The 19,680-nt window shown below is 43.5% G+C and overlaps 1 protein-coding gene across 1 annotated transcript in view; it reads right to left on the reverse strand.

The window, feature by feature from the left end:
- Positions 1–969: 969 nt before the first annotated feature.
- The window catches only part of LOC137423619 (1-acyl-sn-glycerol-3-phosphate acyltransferase gamma), a 39,558-nt gene continuing 20,847 nt past the window's right edge, over positions 970–19,680 (reverse strand). The window contains exons 2-9 of the mRNA XM_068110970.2: positions 14,624–14,815; positions 10,306–10,475; positions 10,052–10,213; positions 9,796–9,949; positions 8,354–8,456; positions 8,148–8,223; positions 2,186–2,384; positions 970–2,078 (exon numbers count right to left, since the gene is read on the reverse strand). Of these exons, the coding sequence (XP_067967071.2) occupies positions 1,993–2,078; positions 2,186–2,384; positions 8,148–8,223; positions 8,354–8,456; positions 9,796–9,949; positions 10,052–10,213; positions 10,306–10,475; positions 14,624–14,801 (1,128 nt within the window). The 5' untranslated portion in view covers positions 14,802–14,815 and the 3' untranslated portion in view covers positions 970–1,992. The remainder of the gene's footprint in view (positions 2,079–2,185; positions 2,385–8,147; positions 8,224–8,353; positions 8,457–9,795; positions 9,950–10,051; positions 10,214–10,305; positions 10,476–14,623; positions 14,816–19,680) is intronic.

The raw sequence follows: 19,680 nt of genomic DNA on the forward strand, positions 1-19,680 counted from the left end.
AAACAAAGATTGAACTGTTTGGCTTCCGTCTGGCCACTCTGCCATTAAGCACAGATCGGTAGAGTGTTGCAGTGATGGTTGTCCTTCTGGAAGTTTCTCCCATCTCCACACAGGATCTCTGGAGCTCAGCCAGAGTGACCATCGGGTTCTTGGTCACCTCTATTACCAAGGTCCTTCTCCCCCGATTGCTCAGTTTGGCCGGGCGGCCAGCTCTAGGAAGAGTCCTGGTTGTTCCAAACTTCTTCCATTTAAGAATTATGGAGGCCACTGTGCTCTTGGGAACCTTCAATGCAGCAGAATTTTTTTTGTAGGCTTCCCCAGATCTGTGCCTCGACACAATCCTGTCTCTGAGCTCTGCAGGCACTTCCTTTGACCTCATGGCTTGGTTTTTGCTCTGATATGCATTGTCAGCTGTGAGACCTTATGTAGACAGGTGTGTGCCTTTCCAATTCATGTCCAATCAATTGAATTTACCACAGGTAAACATTTACCACATTCATTCATTCATTCATTCACAGGTGGATTCCAATCAAGGTGTAGAAACATCTCAAATATGATCAAGAGAAATTGGAGGCACCTGAGCTAAATTTCAAGTGTTATAGCAAAGGGTCTGAATACTTATGTAAATGTGATATTTCAGTTTTTTTATTTTTAATAAATTTGCAAAACTTTCTAAAATCCTGTTTTCTCTTTGTCATTATGGGGTATTGAGTGTAGATTGGTGAGGGAAAAAATGAATTTAAACGATTTCAGCATAAGGCTGCAACATAACAAAATGTGAAAAAAGTGAAGGGCTCTGAATACTTTCTGAATGCACTGCAACAGGACCTAAATGAAATGAGTTAATATGGTTCCTTCAAAGCAGCACACAGACGACCTTCAATTACGCAAAGGTTTTAAGACAGCATTGCACAATTTGACCGGAATCAACTGTCTCCCAACCAGAAGATGGTATGATGAACATGTACGTACTTTGCATGTGAAGTTACTTTATTCGCCGCATTTGCACACAATCAAACATGGAGCGCCTGCTAGCTTGATTTCACAATAGTTATCAAAATAAAAAGAGCAAAAATACATTGGAATTTATACCTGCACAAGTGCACATATGATAGATCAGACCAAGATCCCGTACATGGTCCAGATGGCCTCATCTGACATTGGCACAGAGAATCATGACTACAAATAAAATAAACATCAATAAACATCTTCCACTATTGGTAGTTGGGAAAAAAAAAAATGTTTGCCCCCAAACCCGAAAGGAAGTGCATTACGATGCTGGTTACAGCTGCCGCACCACAAGTCCGATCAATACTGTGGCCTTAGCAACTAACACCAGGCAGTTGGCCTTCGAATCAGGTGGGCAGTGGTGTTGAGTGTTGTGGTTAAAAACATCTTTCAAAAATCTCGGTTTGGAGGGTTTCGTCCTCTCCATTCAGACAGTGCAACGCAGCAATACACTAATCTATGATCACACGAAATCGTCCGAATCGCAAAGCGATCCTGAGCATTTGGTTTTAGCACAATAGATAAATAGCAATCAATATAGAGGCTTTCTACAGACACCACATGGACACGAAAGACAACAATGACAAGGCACCGAGGAGGAATTCCATCGAGAAGGCCGCCAGACCTGCCGCAAAAAAATGGCATCAAGAAAACCTAGTGCTTTTCCCACAAACCAGATTTGATGGATGGCTGTTTGCAAACGTGTTGACAATCATGACCAAAGTGTCATCAAGATAAAAGTGTGCCACAATCACAATTTATCAAAAATAATAACAAACTATTAACAGGCAGCTGAAGCCATTGGAATGTCTCGATAAAGGGAGGTGCAGAGAGGGTGAAAAGATTGGAATGAAAAGAGGAAGTTGAAAAATAAGAAGGGGGAAAAAAAAAAAAAGCTCGGAGAAAGGATCGGAGCACGGCAGCATACACCACGGTGAAATGCACACCGCGGTGCTGTACGGCATGGACAAGTGCAGTTGGGCATCATTTATCCTTGTTGAAGCTCTGACCGTATGTCGATCCCTTGTGGGTCTCGGTCATACCAATCATCTGTCGGACAGCCAGCGAACCTGACAGAAGAAACAAGAGGGAAGAATGGAGAAAAAGAGCAACTCGATTAGCCGGACGGATCACAAGAACTCAAAACTTGTTACAAGCAGATACATTTCAAACTGACCCAGTAGCAAGGCCGACAGGAACGTGGCGATGGAAATGGCCGAGCCACTGCTGAATACCGAGGTGGAAAAGCGAAGGAGCGGGGACAGGAGAAGGGATGCCCAAAAGAGCCAGTTGAGAACGGGCCACACGCGGCGTGGAGGAACGAAAGGCTCTCCTGGGAACACGCCTGACCTCTCATACTCGTCTTGAAGAGCATCCTGAGAGATAGAAAATAAAAATAATATTAATGTTTAAATGCACGCCCAACATACTCACCGTACTCGCAATTTCCAATTCTCACCATTCATTTGCTTTTAACATCACAACCGACAAATGTCGCTTCATTACTTCAGAAAACAATTATTTTAATTCCTCTCCTTGTGGACATTTAAAACAGCCCAAAGTATGAGATAAACAATTCCAAATTCATATCCTTTTGTTTATTCTATATTTCATGCCAAATCCATTAATTTAAAACAAGAAAGAGCAATCAGAGATTGCAGACCCTCGCCAGGACGTGTTTTTAGTGTTTTTTTAAAGGCTTTTACGTTAAAACAAATATGGCGGCCTAACCACGTGATCGATGACATAATTATTTTTTCCCGAGATGACGCTCAAAAAAATTTCATCTTGATCGGATGAAGTTTTGTACTTGTCGAATTATGACGTCATAATGGAGGCACCTATGCCATCATCATTAACATGTGTTATTCACCATGGAGAGTTCTTTACAATAAGCCATGTCTCAATTGTTTTTATGCAGCGCTTTCGGAGATATAGGGGTGCAATTTTTGTTCGGTTTTTCCAAGATGGCGCCCGTACCACATGACCTAGGACATCATAATTATCATTTAAAAAATTATTCAGGTGGAGGAGGAGCACCTATGGTGAAAATTTCCTGTCATTCCGACCAACGGTTGTAGAGAAAATCATATTTATTCTTTGTGGACAAACAAACAGACAAACAGACTCAAATGCAATAACCTCTCCTCTGGCGAAGGTAATAATGGAACTAGGAACATTTTACAACAAGAAGAGCAGTGCTGGCGGCGGGCTCCAAGCAGTCGAAATCTGCCACCCTTGTGGAGACCCATCTGTACGTACGTTTTCTGGGAGGCCAACTCCATCGTGAGCAGGATAGAATGCGTAAAGCATCCCTCGACAATCGATGCATTATAATTACTAGGGCATGCCCGTACTATATATATGCCCGTACTATATATCTATCTAAAATTATATCCCCCCCCTCTATTTACATGAAATGGTTTGGTCCATTCGCAACGCCAAAGCGAACGGCGAACGGCTTGCGAGTACAGTGACAATCCCCCCCCTCTATTTACATGAAATGGTTTCGTCCATTCGCAACGACCACAGAACCCCCCCCTCTATTTACATGGAATGGTTTGGTCCATTCGCAACGCCGGCACACGCGATCGTTCGCTGCTCTCTGATTGGTTGAATCGTTTTTTGGACATAGCTCGGTAAGTAATTGTCCGATTAATATGAAACCTTGAAAAGGCACATCCTCGGGTCCCCAGCAATATACCTGGCAAGTTAAAAGTATATCGGACCCGTGGTTGTCGAGAAACAGCGGTCACAGACAAACGTACAGACAGACAGAGATTACTGGAATTATAGATAGACTAGGGCATGCCCGTACTATATCTATATCTAAAATTATATCCCCCCCTCTATTTACATGAAATGGTTTGGTGCATGAAATGTTTTGGTCCATTCGCAACGCCAAAGCGAACGGCGAACGGCTTGCGAGTACAGTGACAATCCCCCCGGGGTTTTAATTAGTTTTAAAACATCGTTTAACGCCAACATAGCGCCAACATAGTTTGCAAACGTGAAATAAATGAATACGCTCTCAAATGTGCCATCCGAGGCAGAGTGTGTCCGCCACGTTCGGCACACGCGATAGCTCGCTGCTCTCTGATTGGTTGAATCGTTTTTTGGACATAGCTCGGTAAGTAATTGTCCGATTAATATGAAACCTTGAAAAGGCACATCCTCGGGTCCCCAGCAATATACCTGGCAAGTTTAAAGTATATCGGACCCGTGGTTGTCGAGAAACAGCGGTCACAGACAAACAAACGTACAAACAAACACACAGAGATTACTGGAATTATAGATAGATAGCAAAACTTGGACAGAGCGGCGATATAAATGTACATTTCTGGAGACAATGATGAATTAACTCGGGGATGGTCATTTATATTCATAGAATTGTGAAATGTAAAACTTTCAACAGGAAATCAGGAAATCCTAACTCATGGGGCATTCAATGGCGTTATCCGGTTTGGTAAGAGTCAAACTTTAAGGGACATTTTACCTCAAAAAAAACTCGACGACCCAGGTGTGGCAGGTTGATCACAGATAATTTGATAAGACCCGAAAAGAAAAACCTTAAAAGATCCGATTCTTCTCAATTTTGTGGCAGCCAAGTCTTAGACATCACTCGTGACTGCTAAAATGGTATCAAACGTCGAATTAAATTTCTTAACATTAGTGTTCTAAGCCTTAGAAGATATCTGCATGGGCCTGCTAGAGGCGTTGCTCACGAAGACAGACATTTTAGCTCAAAATACAATATATAAAGCATCCATCAAAATGTATGTATCAAAGTAAAGCCTAGCTCATGGGGTATACAGGGATGTTATCCAATTTGATAAAAGTCAAATTTTGGAGGCCATTTTACCTCATTTTACCATGCACATGTGCCCATTTTACTATGTGACTAGCTTCCAGAGTTTTTAGAGCAGAGGTTTCAAGCTCACACGTCAACACTGCCATGGAGTGTTTAAGCTGTCTGCCAAACTTCATGGCCATCAGTTTCGTAGTTCTGGGACACTTTTTTCAAAAGCAGTCACAACAATTGGGGGAACTAGAATAATTATCCTGACAAGAACAATATAGGCTTCCCACCTGTCAGCTTGGAAGTCTAATTATTATACTGTTACATGGAATGAGGGGGATGGGTGAGGGGTAATTTAACAGGTGTAGAAAAGATCATGGTTTTAGATGAGGGATGACTTGAAATGGTCATGAACAGCTGGCTTCAAGACCTGGAGGGAAGAATGAGATTTAAGACAATGTGGAAGTTTATTCCACTAGTGGGGGGGGGGGGGGGGGGGGGAGGGAAGACTGGCGGGAAGAAGAACAAATTAGTGGAGGTGAGCAGTGATTCTGGATTTTGGAAGGTTCACCAGGAGGGGTTTGCTGGTAGACAGTTTGCATCCTGCAAATACCTGTGGGGGAGAGGGTGAAGAACAAAGCATGGAGAGGACAGAAGGTGCACGACCAGAGGGTAAGCGGAAGAAGAGACCACTAACCTGTTGGTGATGGCGGAGTGAGAGGCCCATAGACACAGCTTCATCATGATAGATTTGTCAGCGTCAAGCTGAGAAAGGTGTGAGGCAGGGGTGCCAGGGCAGAGGGAAGAGCAGTACTCCATCAGGCTGCAGATGAAAACCTTGTAGTTGGATAGGAGCTCAGGTGTGCCAAAGAAGGACTTTGCATGACGGAGGATGCCCATTCAGCATCTGGCTTTGGAGGCCAACTTTGAAATGTGGTTTGCACAAGAGATCATGGCTGAGTGTGAGACCCAAGAGTTTGAGTGACTGAACCTCTTCGAGAGGGTTGTTGAGAAAGTGGATGGGAGGGTTTTGCGGGCCGGCTGTGGCAAGTCGTTCATGAGTGCACATTGGTCATTGGAGCTATTGTCTGCAGACGGGAGTCTTGTCGAATGAATGAAATGGTCTGGACAGGGAATACAAAATGGTGGAATAGGGGAGGGAGGTATCACTCCAATTGGATAAAGCAGGGCAAGGAGCTCACCTCAAATGGGAAGGATCTCAACGGGTCGGCACGGTTCTCACACAAGTCTCGTGGTTTTGGGCTTGGAGGTGCGAGGTGGAGAGGGGTGGGGGACTCGGGTTTGCCGTTGGGAGGGGCGGGAACTCATGACGTCGAGACCACACCCACAAACTGCCACAATACAACAACAACATGCATTTTAAGGCCATTTTCCCTGCTAGAGCGGGGGTTAGCCTTGCAGTCCCCATGACAATCTTCTCCATTTTGCCCTATTTTCTGCATCTCTCCTTGTTAACCCCCTTGCCCGCATTTCTTCTTCCACCATCTTTAGCCAAGTCTTTCTCGGTCTTCCCCGTCCTCGACTTCCTTCTACATTAATTTCCATCACTCTTCTCAACCAGTCACTTTCATCCTTCCTCAACACATGACAAAACCATCTCAACCTGTTCCTCTTCACAGCATCAATCACAGGCTCTATTCCCATCATCTTTCGCAATTCATCATTTGTCTTCCTCTCTCTCAACGATACTCCGCACATCCATCGAACCATTCGCATTTCCACCCTTTCCAGCCTTCGTTGCTGCTCTACGTTCATTACCCATGTCTCGCTCCCATAAATCATAACACTTCTCACACATGCAGCATACACCTTTCCCTTCAGCTTCAGCGACACTCTCCTCATCAGCACGCCACTCAGTTCCCAAAACTTCTTCCATGCACATCTCACTCGAGCAATCGTTGCCAGGTCTGATCCACCTTCTCCATTCAGCATGTCTCCGAGGTAGCAAAATGTTTTCACACCTTCCAGCTTCACGCCGTCTCCAAGATCCAACTCAACATTTCCTCCATCTGCAGCTCCCTCTGTACACACCTTACATTTAATGTAGCTGCCACACTGATAAATGACCCTCTCAGACCACTACATTTTTGATGAACCCACTCAACGCACATTGTACATTGAATGGAGTTCACTCCGACACCCTTCCTGCACACAGCACACGGCCAGTTCCCAGTTCTTTCCACCTCACCACATGCTTTACCACTTGCCATCACCTTCGTCTTTCCGATATTCACCTTCAGACCTTTTGTCTCCATACATTCCTTCCACTTGTTCATATTTTCCTTCAGTCCATCCATACTTTCCGCAATCAACACCAGATCATCTGCATACAACAATTCCCACGGTAAACCCTCCTTTACGTTCTGAGCCAGCACCTCCATCACAGCTACAAATAGTAGTGGACTTAGTACCGACCCCTGATGCACTCCCACCTTCATCTCAAACTCACCACTGTTCCCGTCCTTCGGCCTTACAGCTGTGCGCGCTCTTTTGTACATTGCCATCACTACTCTGATCAACCATTCCTCCACTCCTAACTTCCTCAATGCCCATGTCAATACTTTGCGTGGAACCCTATCGAATGCTTTCTCCAGATCAACAAACCCAATAAACAACTTCTTCCTCTTCTCCATGTACTTCTCCTGCAACTGCCTCACAATGAAAAGCGCATCTGTCGTTCCTCTTCCTGGCATAAATCCAAACTGCATTTCGTCGATCTTCACTTTCTTCCTTATCCTCCTCTCCAACACCCTTTCCAATACCTTCATTCCATGCTCCAATAACTTTATCGCTCGGTACGAGCCACAGTCCAGAGGGTCACCTTTCCCCTTGTATAGAGGGACGAGGGTACTCAGTTCCCAATCCACTGGAATGCGGCCTTCTTTCACCACCAGATTACAGATCTCTGTCATTCTCTTCACACCCCAACTTCCTGCTGCCTTCAACATATCTCCCACAACTCCCGTCGGCCCTCCCGCTTTTCCACTCTGCCACACACTCTGCCACATATCTCCTCTGCCACTCTGCCACACACAAACTGCCACAATATAATTTTGAATTTAATTTAGCTATATCATTATTAGCCAAGGTCATAAAAAAGTCACCTTTGTACAACAGGAGGTCCAATTTGGTCTATGTGTCAAGTTTAGTGACAATTGGCCCAGTAGTTTGGGCATGATTGGTGTTTCACACACACACACACACACAGACAGACAGACAGACAGACTAAAAATGACTTATTTATAAGATGGCAAGAATGACAGATAGTGACAAAACCACCCTGACACACCCTCTTCCTTGTCCATCCCAGACAACTTACTTTCTCCTGGTAGAGACGGTGCAGCCAAGCCGCACATTCTTTGTCATCTTCTGGTATAGTCTCCACAGGTATACGTCTGCAAGATCAACATGAATCCCACACACTTCTAAATAGGTACAAAAACATGTGCCACGTCATGACTCTAATCTTGGGTCTTTCAAGTTTGCAGCCGAGAGCAATGATGGTTTATCTTACGACATGTATACCTGATATACATATCAGCGTGATAGCGTTGTCCTTTAAGTAATCCCTGCAAAGTGGGCCGCTCAATGTCACGGAAATTCAAGGTGCAGTCATAGACAGCGGATACTAGACAGGTGAGGGAGAGACAAGGAAGTCAATTAACAGCGGCCGAGTCCATCAGAAAGAACCCTACATTCCTCAGTGCATACAAGGCATCAATATAAAGACGTGTCGCTGGTAAGCTCCGCTCGACAATTCACTGTCAAAGATTTGCCAGTGACCACATTGTTCTTAATCCACCAATCAGCAACAAGGTGACCTCTTATTGGTGGTTATAGACCATGAGCCATAACAATATTTTACGTACAATCGTGGAAAACAAATCTTGCTGATAAAAGATGCATTTCAGGAGAGTAATGATGATGAAAATCCTGAAATATATTGATTACCTCTCAAAATGGTGCAAACGTTTAGTCAGAAGGTTACAAAGGGAACTCGGTAGAGCGCATACCTCTGCCAGGCTGAACAGTTTATGTTTTGTATCCCACTGATAGGCCGGATCTGCATCCGGACTTGAACCAAAATATAATCAGCTTGTTTCGTCACCTAACCAATTCGTGTGCCAGTGTTTCATATGAATCCGTCCACGACATTTTGAGATATCGTGCTATATATCATTTTAGTCCGATCACCCAATGACGAAGAATCAAGTAAAAATTTATCGGATCCGGATCTTCACTAAAATCTAATCATTTCGTCTTTGTCATTGTAATGGAATTCATCCACGACCTCATTCACAGAAGTGAGGCTTTATTGAAATCGATTCACACAAGTCTTAGGCACACAAGCAATTAACATATTAGCTATTGAATCATATACGGTACAAGTATATAGTTTACTCAAGCATAGTATAAAGACCAAAGGTAAATTGTAATTTCAATAAACGTTACAACGGGATTATATGGCGGGCAGTTACCATGGCGTTGCGGACACACGGGATGTCCTCAAACATGTGGGAGCGAGTGTTGCCGGAAGCGCTGCATGCAATTTGATCCCTGTTATGTACTTCAACTAATGCCACCCCTCATGAACGAATGTTCCTGTACCAACGTCGTAGTTCTAGCGGGCAACCGCTACCCTCATGGTTGGCTGAGCCGGGCCCTGCGTTACTGAAACACACTGTCGTTCACTACAGTCATACATTACAATTTGTCCACCAAATTTCGTCCGAATCAGTCTACAACTTTTTGAGATATCCTGTTCAGAGAGACGGACGGGTGAAAACATAACCTCTGTCTATCTTAGGTGGCGGAGGTAAAAATGGTTCACAGGATGACAGTTGGCCAGCATTATTCCGACACAGCATTTGATATCCTCGTAGACCACCACCATAAAAATCCCAGCTGGTACCTCTTTATCAACCTGTTGATCATAATCTTTACCCTCCTTCCTTCCAATATTTCACCTGTCCCCTTGAGGTAGAATAGGCAGGTACAGAATCCACGAGTGCGAGGCAGGAGGTGGTGCTTGAGGAGTGGCAGACCCTTGCTGGCAGCCACAGCCATACTGGCAGCGTGTTTCTCCTTCGTGAAACGCGTTCCCTCACAGTGCAGCAGCAGCTGGAGAGATGGAATTCCAAGATAAGAGACTTTTCATTTTCCGATTACTCCACTCCAATGATAACATCCACATACACCCCAAGCTTTTACATCCTAACCCACCCAAATGTTCTCAGGGTAATCCTTCAGGCGCTGCAGGGAGCGCTTCACCGTGTGGAAATCTTCGGCCCAACGTCTTCGGAGAAACACGACCTCCATGAAACACCAGGTCCAGCCCACCAAGGGCATGAATGCCAGCTCTCTTTTTGCCACCACCTTTGAACTCTGCTCACCATGTAAACATGCGAAGGGTCAACTCAATGATCCAATGTAAAGGACCGTGTGTGAGACTACCTCGACGAGGCAAAGGTACTTACCCCCAAAACACCGAACCTTTCGCACAATGTCCATCCACACAAAAAGTCGATCTCAAAATTGTGGTTGAGGACGACAATGGCATGTTCATGCCCAAACCGCTGCCAGTCTTCAGCGTTACCAAATATGGTGCATTCTGTTCCTGACCACCACTCAAACAGCAGGACCAATTCTACATGACAGCATGGAGGGTATCATTTGTAAATCAATGTCATAAACCTCCATGACCCCTCCCAACTACAGCTTTTCATGAGCACGGATGCACAAATTAACCTGTACCTCAACGTACGGGGAAACCCTCATCAACCTCTCATTACCTCCATCACATTGAAACATCCATTTCCATCCATGGATGGTTTGTGAAAATCAACAAGACTTGTGGTCATACCTGAGTCAATGGACAACTTTACATCTGTCAATTGGTTTTAAATAACACATTGCAGGAAAAGTACAAATAAGTCATCTTTACTGCTTTACCAAATTGAGACTACACACACAATCTAAATGTTCTGAATAAATAAAAAAAATTAATTCAGAGAAGTTGAAATGAGGGACAATCACTTAAAAACATGATGATGGCATGTATCATAGGGCTGGCAGGATGGCCTAGAGGTACGCACACTTGCCTTGAAGCTGTTTGAATCCCGACCCAGCTATAAACGGTCATCCTGGTGTTTCACAGACAGGGCGATTCATCAATTTGCGTTCCTTGGATGGACGTTACCGCGTGCTGGCAGTCGTTGGTGGACATTAAAGAACCCACGGTGTCCTTTGTGAAGAGTAGGCGAGCATTTGCGGGCACCATGGCCAAATTCCAAATTCCTGCCCTAACCGGCAGAGGATATCTCATCAGCGGCACAGCCGTGCCCTTCAGCCAATGATGATATCCTGCAGCCTTGTGCTGCATATGAAAGAAGCATGCCTGTGCCACTTATTGTGAGCATGCCTGTGCAGTGCCCCTGTAGGTTATGGCAGTAATTTGAAATTTGTTCAGGATGCCGGCGATAGGTCCTCCACTCTTCGTAAAGGATACCGTGTTATCTTTAACATCCACCAACTATTACTGGCAGACGTGATGCCCGGTTTATGGTCATCCGAGGGATGCCACACACATAGTCATGGCCAAAAATATTGACACCCTTGCACTTTTTTCAAATAATGCACCATTTCTTCCAGAAAATTGTTGAAATTAAAAAATATTTTGGTATCCACTTGTGTATTTCTTTGGTTTGAAGTGGAAGAAAACAAAAAAAGCTGAAAAAAGTACTAAATCTTAGCTTATTCCACACAGAAATCCTAAAATGGCCCGGACAATATTATTGGCACCTTTTAGAAGTTGTTAGAAATAATTCGATTTCAAGCAGGTGATTTTTTATTTTTTTTGTATACAAGATCGAGGCTCGTGTAAGAGCTAATATTAATCACAAAAAGACAAACCGACACATAAAACATAAGATAAAGGGAGCGGGAGACGATGGGGAGAGAGAGGGAAGCACACAAGTACATTTGAGAGCAGGGACATCGGGAGATCTGTGGGAGGGAGAGGGCTTGGGGGGGGAGGAGGCAAGGAAAGGGGGAGGGGGGTTGAGAGAGGTATAAAACACGGACACTGCTAGGACTTCCAGGAAAGAAGTCGGAATTTATTCGGGAAAGAAACCCAGAAAGAATTAGGATTCGGGAAAAAGAAGTCGGAATTCTCCTTTACTTTGGAATTGAACTCGCCTGTGGTGAGTTGCAGGTGCCTGCAATATAAAAATCACTCATTCAACCAGTTTGAATAGAGAAAAGGAGTCATTCTGCTGTTTTGTATCACTGTGTTTACCATAATGAGCATGGAGAAATGAAAGAAAACCAGAGAATTGTCTGAGGAGGTCAGACACAAGATTGTGGCCGAGCATGGACAATCTCAAGGCTACAAGCCCATCTCCAGAGACCTTGATGTTCCTGTGTCCAACGTACGCAATGTAATCAAGAACTTTAAGGCCCATGGCACTGCTGTAGCCAACCTCCATGGACGTGGCCGCAAGAGAAAGCTTGGTCTAAGATTGCAGCGAAGGATTGTTCGAATGGTGGAGAAAGCACCTCAACCAACTGCCAAACAGATTCAAGTTGACCTTCAGACACAAGGTACGTCAGACATCAGTTTCAACTCGCACCATCCTTCACCAACTCAATGAAAAGGGGTTCTATGGTAGGAGACCCAGGAGGACCCCAATGCTAAGAAAGCCTGACTTGAGTTTGTCAAAACACACCTGAGCAAGCCAAAATCCTTCTGGGAGAATGTGTTGTGGACAGATGAGACCAAATTGGAGCTTTTTGGTAAAGCACATCATCTCTATGTTTACAGAAAACAAAATGAAGCCTTCAAATAAAAGAACACCTTCCCTAGAATCAAACATGGAGGAGGTTCGGTGATGTTTTGGGGTTGCAGTGCTGCCTCTGGCACTGGGTACCTTGAATGTGTGCATGGCATCATGAAATCAGGAGATTAACAAGGCATTTTGGAGCGCAATGTTCAACCCAGTGTCAGAAAGCTGGGTCACCGTCAAAGGTCATGGGTCTTGCAGCAGGGCAATGACCCCAAACACACTTCAAAATGCACACAGAAATGGTTTATGACAAAACACTGGACTGTTCTGAAGTGGTCAGCAATGAGTCCAGATCTAAATCCCATTGAACACCTGTGGGGAGATCTGAAAACAGCAGTTGGGAGAAGGCACCCTTTAAATCTGGGAGAACTGGAGCAGTTTGCAGAAGAAGAGTGGGTGAAACTACCAGGAGAGAGGTGTAGGAAGCTCATTCATGGCTGTAGGAAGTGCTTGACTGCAGTTATTTTGTCCAAAGATTGTGTGTGCTACGAAATATGAAGTCTAGGTTGTGAATAATTTTGTGAATGCCATTTCTTTTTATTTTCTGATTTAAAAGAATATATTACGTTCTGAATCAAAAACAAAGGTTCTGTAATATTAACAGTGAAATAAAGAATTGTGGAGACCAAATACTTTTGTCAATTTCAACTTATTTTTAGAGAAAATTGTGAGTTATTTGAAAAAAGTGCAAGGGTGCCAATATTTTGGCCACGACTGTAGATGCTAGCCTTGTCTGCGAGCACCGGAATGACAGTTTATAGCTGGGCCAAGATTCATACCCAGACTAAATAGCTTAGAGGCAAGTGTGCATACGCCCAAACTATCCTGCAAGCCCTTTCGCATTGAAGGTCAGGGTAGGAAATTGGAATTTGCCCAGGTGATAACACTCCTACTCTTCATGCAGGATATCATGGAATCTTTAACGTTCAACAATTCATACCAGCACACGGGACACAGTTTAACGTCCATCTAAGGATGGTGCACACATCCATGACTCGTCTCGCCTGAGAGACATCAGCATGACAGTTTGTAGCTGGATCGAGATTCAAACCCAGGCTAGCAAGCAGCTCATAGGCGAGTGTGCATACCTCTAGTCTTGGCAATCCTAGCAGCCAGATAACACATACTCACCGGTCTCTTATTTTGTCCTTTTATCCTGCCGTTGATGTATTCCACCTCCCCCCACCCCCCAACCGTTCTTTCCACTGTTCTTTTCATTCTGTTATGTCATGGTCTGTTCAGCAGTCTAGCTCGTCCACGAGCCTATACTCTGTAAAAAATAAAAATTACAAAGATCCAAGTCACACGGAGGAGCTTCGACGTACATGACAAGGACATCTAGAAAATAGTGTACTTTTCAACACGAATTACAATGACATCAGTAGACAATGGACGCATTCGTAAAAAGCATACAGAATTTGAACCTGGGTTCCAAGCATCCTGAGTCTCAGTTCAAATGAAAAAGCTAAAAAGCTCAGAAAGGCAACCATTGACTGTGTTAGCCCAAGTTAACTAGGTCAGAGGCATAACCAGTTGTGAGCAGTTAAAGGGGTCCAGGGGTGGGAGGGTGGGTGAGGACAGAGTGTGGGAGGCCAGAGCAATTAATTGTTAGTACTGAGCTTATGGAAAGACTGCCTCCATCTTTAGACCATGAATAACTAGAACATCCCCCCACCAATTTATGACACCAAATAGGGTACAGAGGTGCAAGTGGTGGCTGGAATATTAACTCCAAAACATGCCATTCCATGCGAAACATTTCAAAAATATCACAGCACAACGCTAGAAATATTTTACAGCCTCCGACCAGCCAAACAACTTTCTAAAGCAGGACCATCACTCTGCACACAAGAAGAAACGAGTTATGTAGGACAGGACAAAAATAAATAAAAAGATAAACCAGGCGTGTGTGTCAAAACGACTGCTGCAAGCGTCGAACTGTTGTACTTACGACTCCAGTGTGAATAGGCGAGTCTACAGTTGATGACCCTGTACAGTCTCCGGCTAATGGGCCATATTGGCAGGGTGCACAACTGCAGGAGGTTGATGATCAGACCACTCACGACAAAGATGTAGATGAGAAAGAGCTGCAAGAAGAGGCGAGGATGCAGGAAGGAGGCTAGGCCCATTCTGCCTAGGCCTCCTGCAAAACACGAAAGAAACAAAAAGGTAAGTCGAATGGTGGAGAAGAATACAACTTTTCTTTCGATATCTTAAATAAAGACCATCACTTAATTACATACAAATTAGAGATTTTTGACAAAAAAACAAAAATTTTAAAAAGAGAAAAGAACAAATGGGAATCCAATTCTATTTTTTTTTTAAAGACTTAAACATCACAGAAACCCTACATTCCTTCCGGCCTTGTGGTTTATTTTGTTACATGTTGGTTTGTGGTTTGTGACATGTTGTAAACACTTATACTGCTGCATGTCCAAAGGTGACTGGATAATTAGCACAATAATGTGGCAAAAGTACCAAGAATACTTTAAAATTTAATATTATTAGCAAAAAATAAAATGAAACAATCAAGCTACAAAAGGGACTTTATATAAAAATATATATATATTAAAATACCCATTTGGTGACGAAGAAAAAAAAAAAAAAGGTCAGTGGTGTAATGGTTAGAGTGTCCGCTCAGGCTGAGCAGTTTATGTTTGTATTCCACTGATAGGCTGGATCTGGATCTGGACGTGAATTAAAATCGAATCGGCTTGTTCTTGTCGTCTAACCAACTCATCCACCAAGATTTGTTGAACTCGTCCACACCTTTTTGAAATATTGTACCATATACATCGTATGCCTGATGCCTGGTGTTGGCTTAGCTGTTAGGGTGCCGGCTTGGGATCCTAAGATCCTGGTTTTGAATCCCGGTTGATCGCTGAATTAATGCCTGGGGGGTTGACTCAGCCCGTCATCCTTCCGAGGTCGGCAAATTGAGTACCAGTTCACTGGTAATTCCCTGTGTGTCGCAAGAGGTGGCCAACAAGGTTGGCGGCAGGAAGGGCATCTGGCAATAAAACATTGCTTCAAAAAGGGGACCACGGTGCCCGAAAAAGGCCAACCCCCGCCCTGCGGGTAAAAATGGCCTCTAAAGGTGGTTTTATTATACATCGTATTTGGCCCTATCTTTCAATGGTGAAGAATCACTTAGAAAATTCAAAAATTCTCTGATCCAGATCCGGATCTTCACAAAAATCTAATCAATTCATCCTCGTCACAACCCAACCTGTTCACCAAATTTCGTCCAAATCCGTCCCTAAATTTTTGAGATATCCTGCTCGCAAACAGACATGGGTGAACACAACTTCTGTCCACCTTCAGTGGTGGAGGTTGTAGTGAAATTGTGCCTAAGTTTGAACCCAGGTGTTATGCAGCTTCTGTCCACTGCGCGGCAGTTATAAGAACTCAGACAGCGCTACGATCATTCCTGTGACATTTATTGTGTGTAATGTTGTGAATAATTAAATGGTGCGTATCATTCCTTTGTTCCAGGCTTCCTTGTGCTCGTTTGTAAATCCATTACTGATTCCTATGAATGCTGAATATTGATATGTTGCTTGTTGGTTTTCTTACAGGTATTGCTAAAGATCGATTCAGAATTAAACTCACAATCTGAGACAATGTTGTAACTCTGGTTTTTACAACAGAGGTAACAAGCGTTACGCCTAGGTCCCCCATCGGTGAAGTGATGTGAGTTGACAGAGTGGAAGACGCAGAAAACATGCTACGATATGATATTTCGCTCACAAGGTTCAGACATACATGGAGGCGGCCATCTTGGATTTTGACGTGGCGACCCAATTTTCAATAGCCTTCTTCCTTATGCCGAGATACACCCACACACCAAATTAGAAGTTGATACTTCGCTTATTTTTCGAGATATTTCGCTCACAAGGTTCAGACATATATATGGTGGCAGCCATCTTGGATTTTGACGTGGCGACCCAATTTTCAATAGCGTTCTTCCCTATGCCTAGATACACCCACACCAGATTAGAAGTTAGTAGTTCATTTATTTTTCCAAGATATTCCGCTCACAAGGGTACGCACGCACGGACGGACAGAAGCACGCATGGACGCACGCACGGACGGAGGGTAAAACCATAGTCCCCCTTTCGCTCCGTGGTGCGACGGGGGACAAAAAGAAAGACCTCTCTCTGGATACCCAGAATGGATACATAACATGAAAGTACTCCATTGTGACAATCAAGGAAAGGATCTCAGAAAAGTTACCAAAGAGACAACATGGACTAATGGCTGGAATGGAATCACATTCCAGAGGTTTTGAGCTCAAATTCAGCTGTCCACTGCAGTGGCAAGGATAGGGATTCTAAGCCTCGGGAATCCACGCAGGTCTCTGAAGAATTGGCACACGTGTCCAATGGATCATCAGTTTAAACAACAGAACAAAAACAAGCTCACTAATGGCTTTGAGGTATGTCTCAATCTGCTCATCCTGATTGGTCTGGCCTATGAGTGACACTTTGTGGTTGGCTTAAAACACTTTGGGGAAACTTTGGACAGGCTTCAAAATGTTACTTATCCAAGAAAGCAATCCCCTATATTCCCCTAAACAAAATTTTAAAATACCATTTATATCATTCTCTGTTATTTGATAGAAAAAGTTCCGATGAATACTGATTCTATGAATATGAAATCATCAAATGCTTTGTTTTTTTGTATTAATAGTCGAGGTTTGTAGAAGAGGCCCTACACTGAAATTGTTCACCCCCAAGAACAATCTTCGAAAAATGCAACTGGGTTGTTTTTCCCAAAAAGGATGATTCACATCCTGAACTGCATTCACACTCACTACCACACGATAGATCCAGAAGTTTGATGTTGGCCAAACAGGCATAAGGCAAAGGCAACATTTTGAAGGATTACTGCTGAATTCATCAGAATAAAGTTATTTTTGCAGATTACCTGTGCTACAGGACTATGGTTTTTATTGGTGTGTGGGAGGCTGTGGAGGTGGGGGGGGAAGGGGAGGGGGGAGTGAGCATTCTGAAGCTACAGGGCCATCAGAGCATCAGCTGCAAAGTCATTCTCCATCCAAAACCATGATCTTTTCTGCACCCATTAAACCACCCCTGCCCCTCCCAACATTTTGTGTTTATGTATCCACCTTGTCCATCCCTTGCTTTCTCCCCTAACCCTCATTGTTACCTGCATCCCTTGTAGTCAGGTTCACTATGTCAATAAATTATATTTCGTTCAAAATCATGGTAGATTAGCAAACCTATACATTTTTGGAAAGGTTATAGCATAAGGAAACTAAAAATCAATGTTTACATTTGGAGAGATACCTGTATGGCGGCCATTTTGGATTTTCAAAATGGCCACTGTAAAATACATATTTTGTTCTATTTCTGCCTCTAATTACCCACAAACTTTAAAAAATATACTAAACCTATATTTTCAGGGACAAGGAATCCAATGAAAGTATCAAATTAGTGCTATGGGGAATGGTAAGAAACGAATCAAAGGTTTTGAATTGCAAAATACTGTCTTTATATTCGCGATAAGTTGCATAATCAAATACATGTTATCATTTTGTACAGGCAGTTAATAACATCAAAATGTGTCACAATAATTCACATCACCAAACATACACAGGCAGTCAGCAAAATCATATATACACATGCAGTCAGTATAACTTCACATCTACACAGGCAGTCAATGGCATCAAACATACACGATTACAGAATATGCCATTTAGAGTTCGTCATCACTGTCCTGTGTGTCGTATCCGACAATATAGTCCGCATCGTTTTCACAGTCGGTTCCACACAAGCAAAGGTCGGTCAAATTGATTGGCAAATCGAATTGGTCGAATGGTCGATCGAATCGAATTCGATGAATCGAATCGAATCGATCGAATTGGTCGAATGGTCGATCGAAGCGATTGGTCGAATGGTCGAATGGAATTGGTCGATTGGTCGAATTGGTCGAATGGAATTGGTCGATTGGTCGAATGGTCGAATTGGTCGAATTGGTCGAATTGGTCGAATCGAATTGGTCGGAATTGGCAAATGTAAACATTGATTTTCAGATTTTCGATGTAATGACGTTTCCAAAAATGTATAGGTTTGCTAATCTACCATGATTTTGAACGAAAAAACATAGTGAACCTGACTATTGTTTATCCGTCTCCTTTCTACCTTCGCTCTGCTGTTTCTCCTGCTGTTCCCTTTGCCATGTTGTGTCGTGATCTGTTTTGTGTCCTAGCTCATCTGCGAGCCTAAATCGAGTAAAGAAAAAAACAAAGATCCACTCATGACTGATGTGAAATACCAGACTTCTACAAACTCCACTTTCATAGCAAGGGTGGGGTTCCACGTATCCAAGATCATAATCTGTGCTGATGCCAGCTCAAAAAAAAAGTGCTGCACATTTGTATTTTTAATGGCACCGACTAATCTTTGGACTAAGAGTTGTTGTTCAAGTGCAGGCATGAAAGAGAGAGCGAGAGAGAAACGTTGGTTTTCACGGATCAACCTTACATCTCAGTCAACAATGAGCACAAAAATCGAAATGGAAAAATACAACCTCCACCAAAATAGTTGGAAATGTAAACCCCGTCTGTCTCTCACTGTCGTAAATGAAACGCGACATGTAAAATATTTGGATAATTTATCAAAAAGGGAATGACGGGAAAGAAAACGGATAAACGGAGATCCATAAGCCTCGATCTTCACTCTTCCATGAGCTTCGATCTCGCAAAGAAAAACTAGAACGGCACTCGGTAGATCGCACACCTCCGCCAGGCTGAAGAGTATACGTGTTGTATCCACCGATAGGCCCAATATGGATCTGGACCAGGATCGAAATGGCTCGTTATTGTCACCGAACAAACTCGTCCACCAAGTGTCGTCACAACTCGTCCATAACTTTTTGAAATATCAGGCTAAATATCACTTTTCACCCGATCTCTCAATGGTGAACAAGTCAAGTGAATCCACTTGGATTCCGCCCAGGTTGGCACATGGAAATTATGATGTA

Source organism: Myxine glutinosa, chromosome 3 (genome assembly GCF_964187855.1).
Source record: "Myxine glutinosa chromosome 3, kmMyxGlut1.1, whole genome shotgun sequence".
In the NCBI taxonomy this organism is placed as follows: domain Eukaryota; kingdom Metazoa; phylum Chordata; class Myxini; order Myxiniformes; family Myxinidae; genus Myxine; species Myxine glutinosa.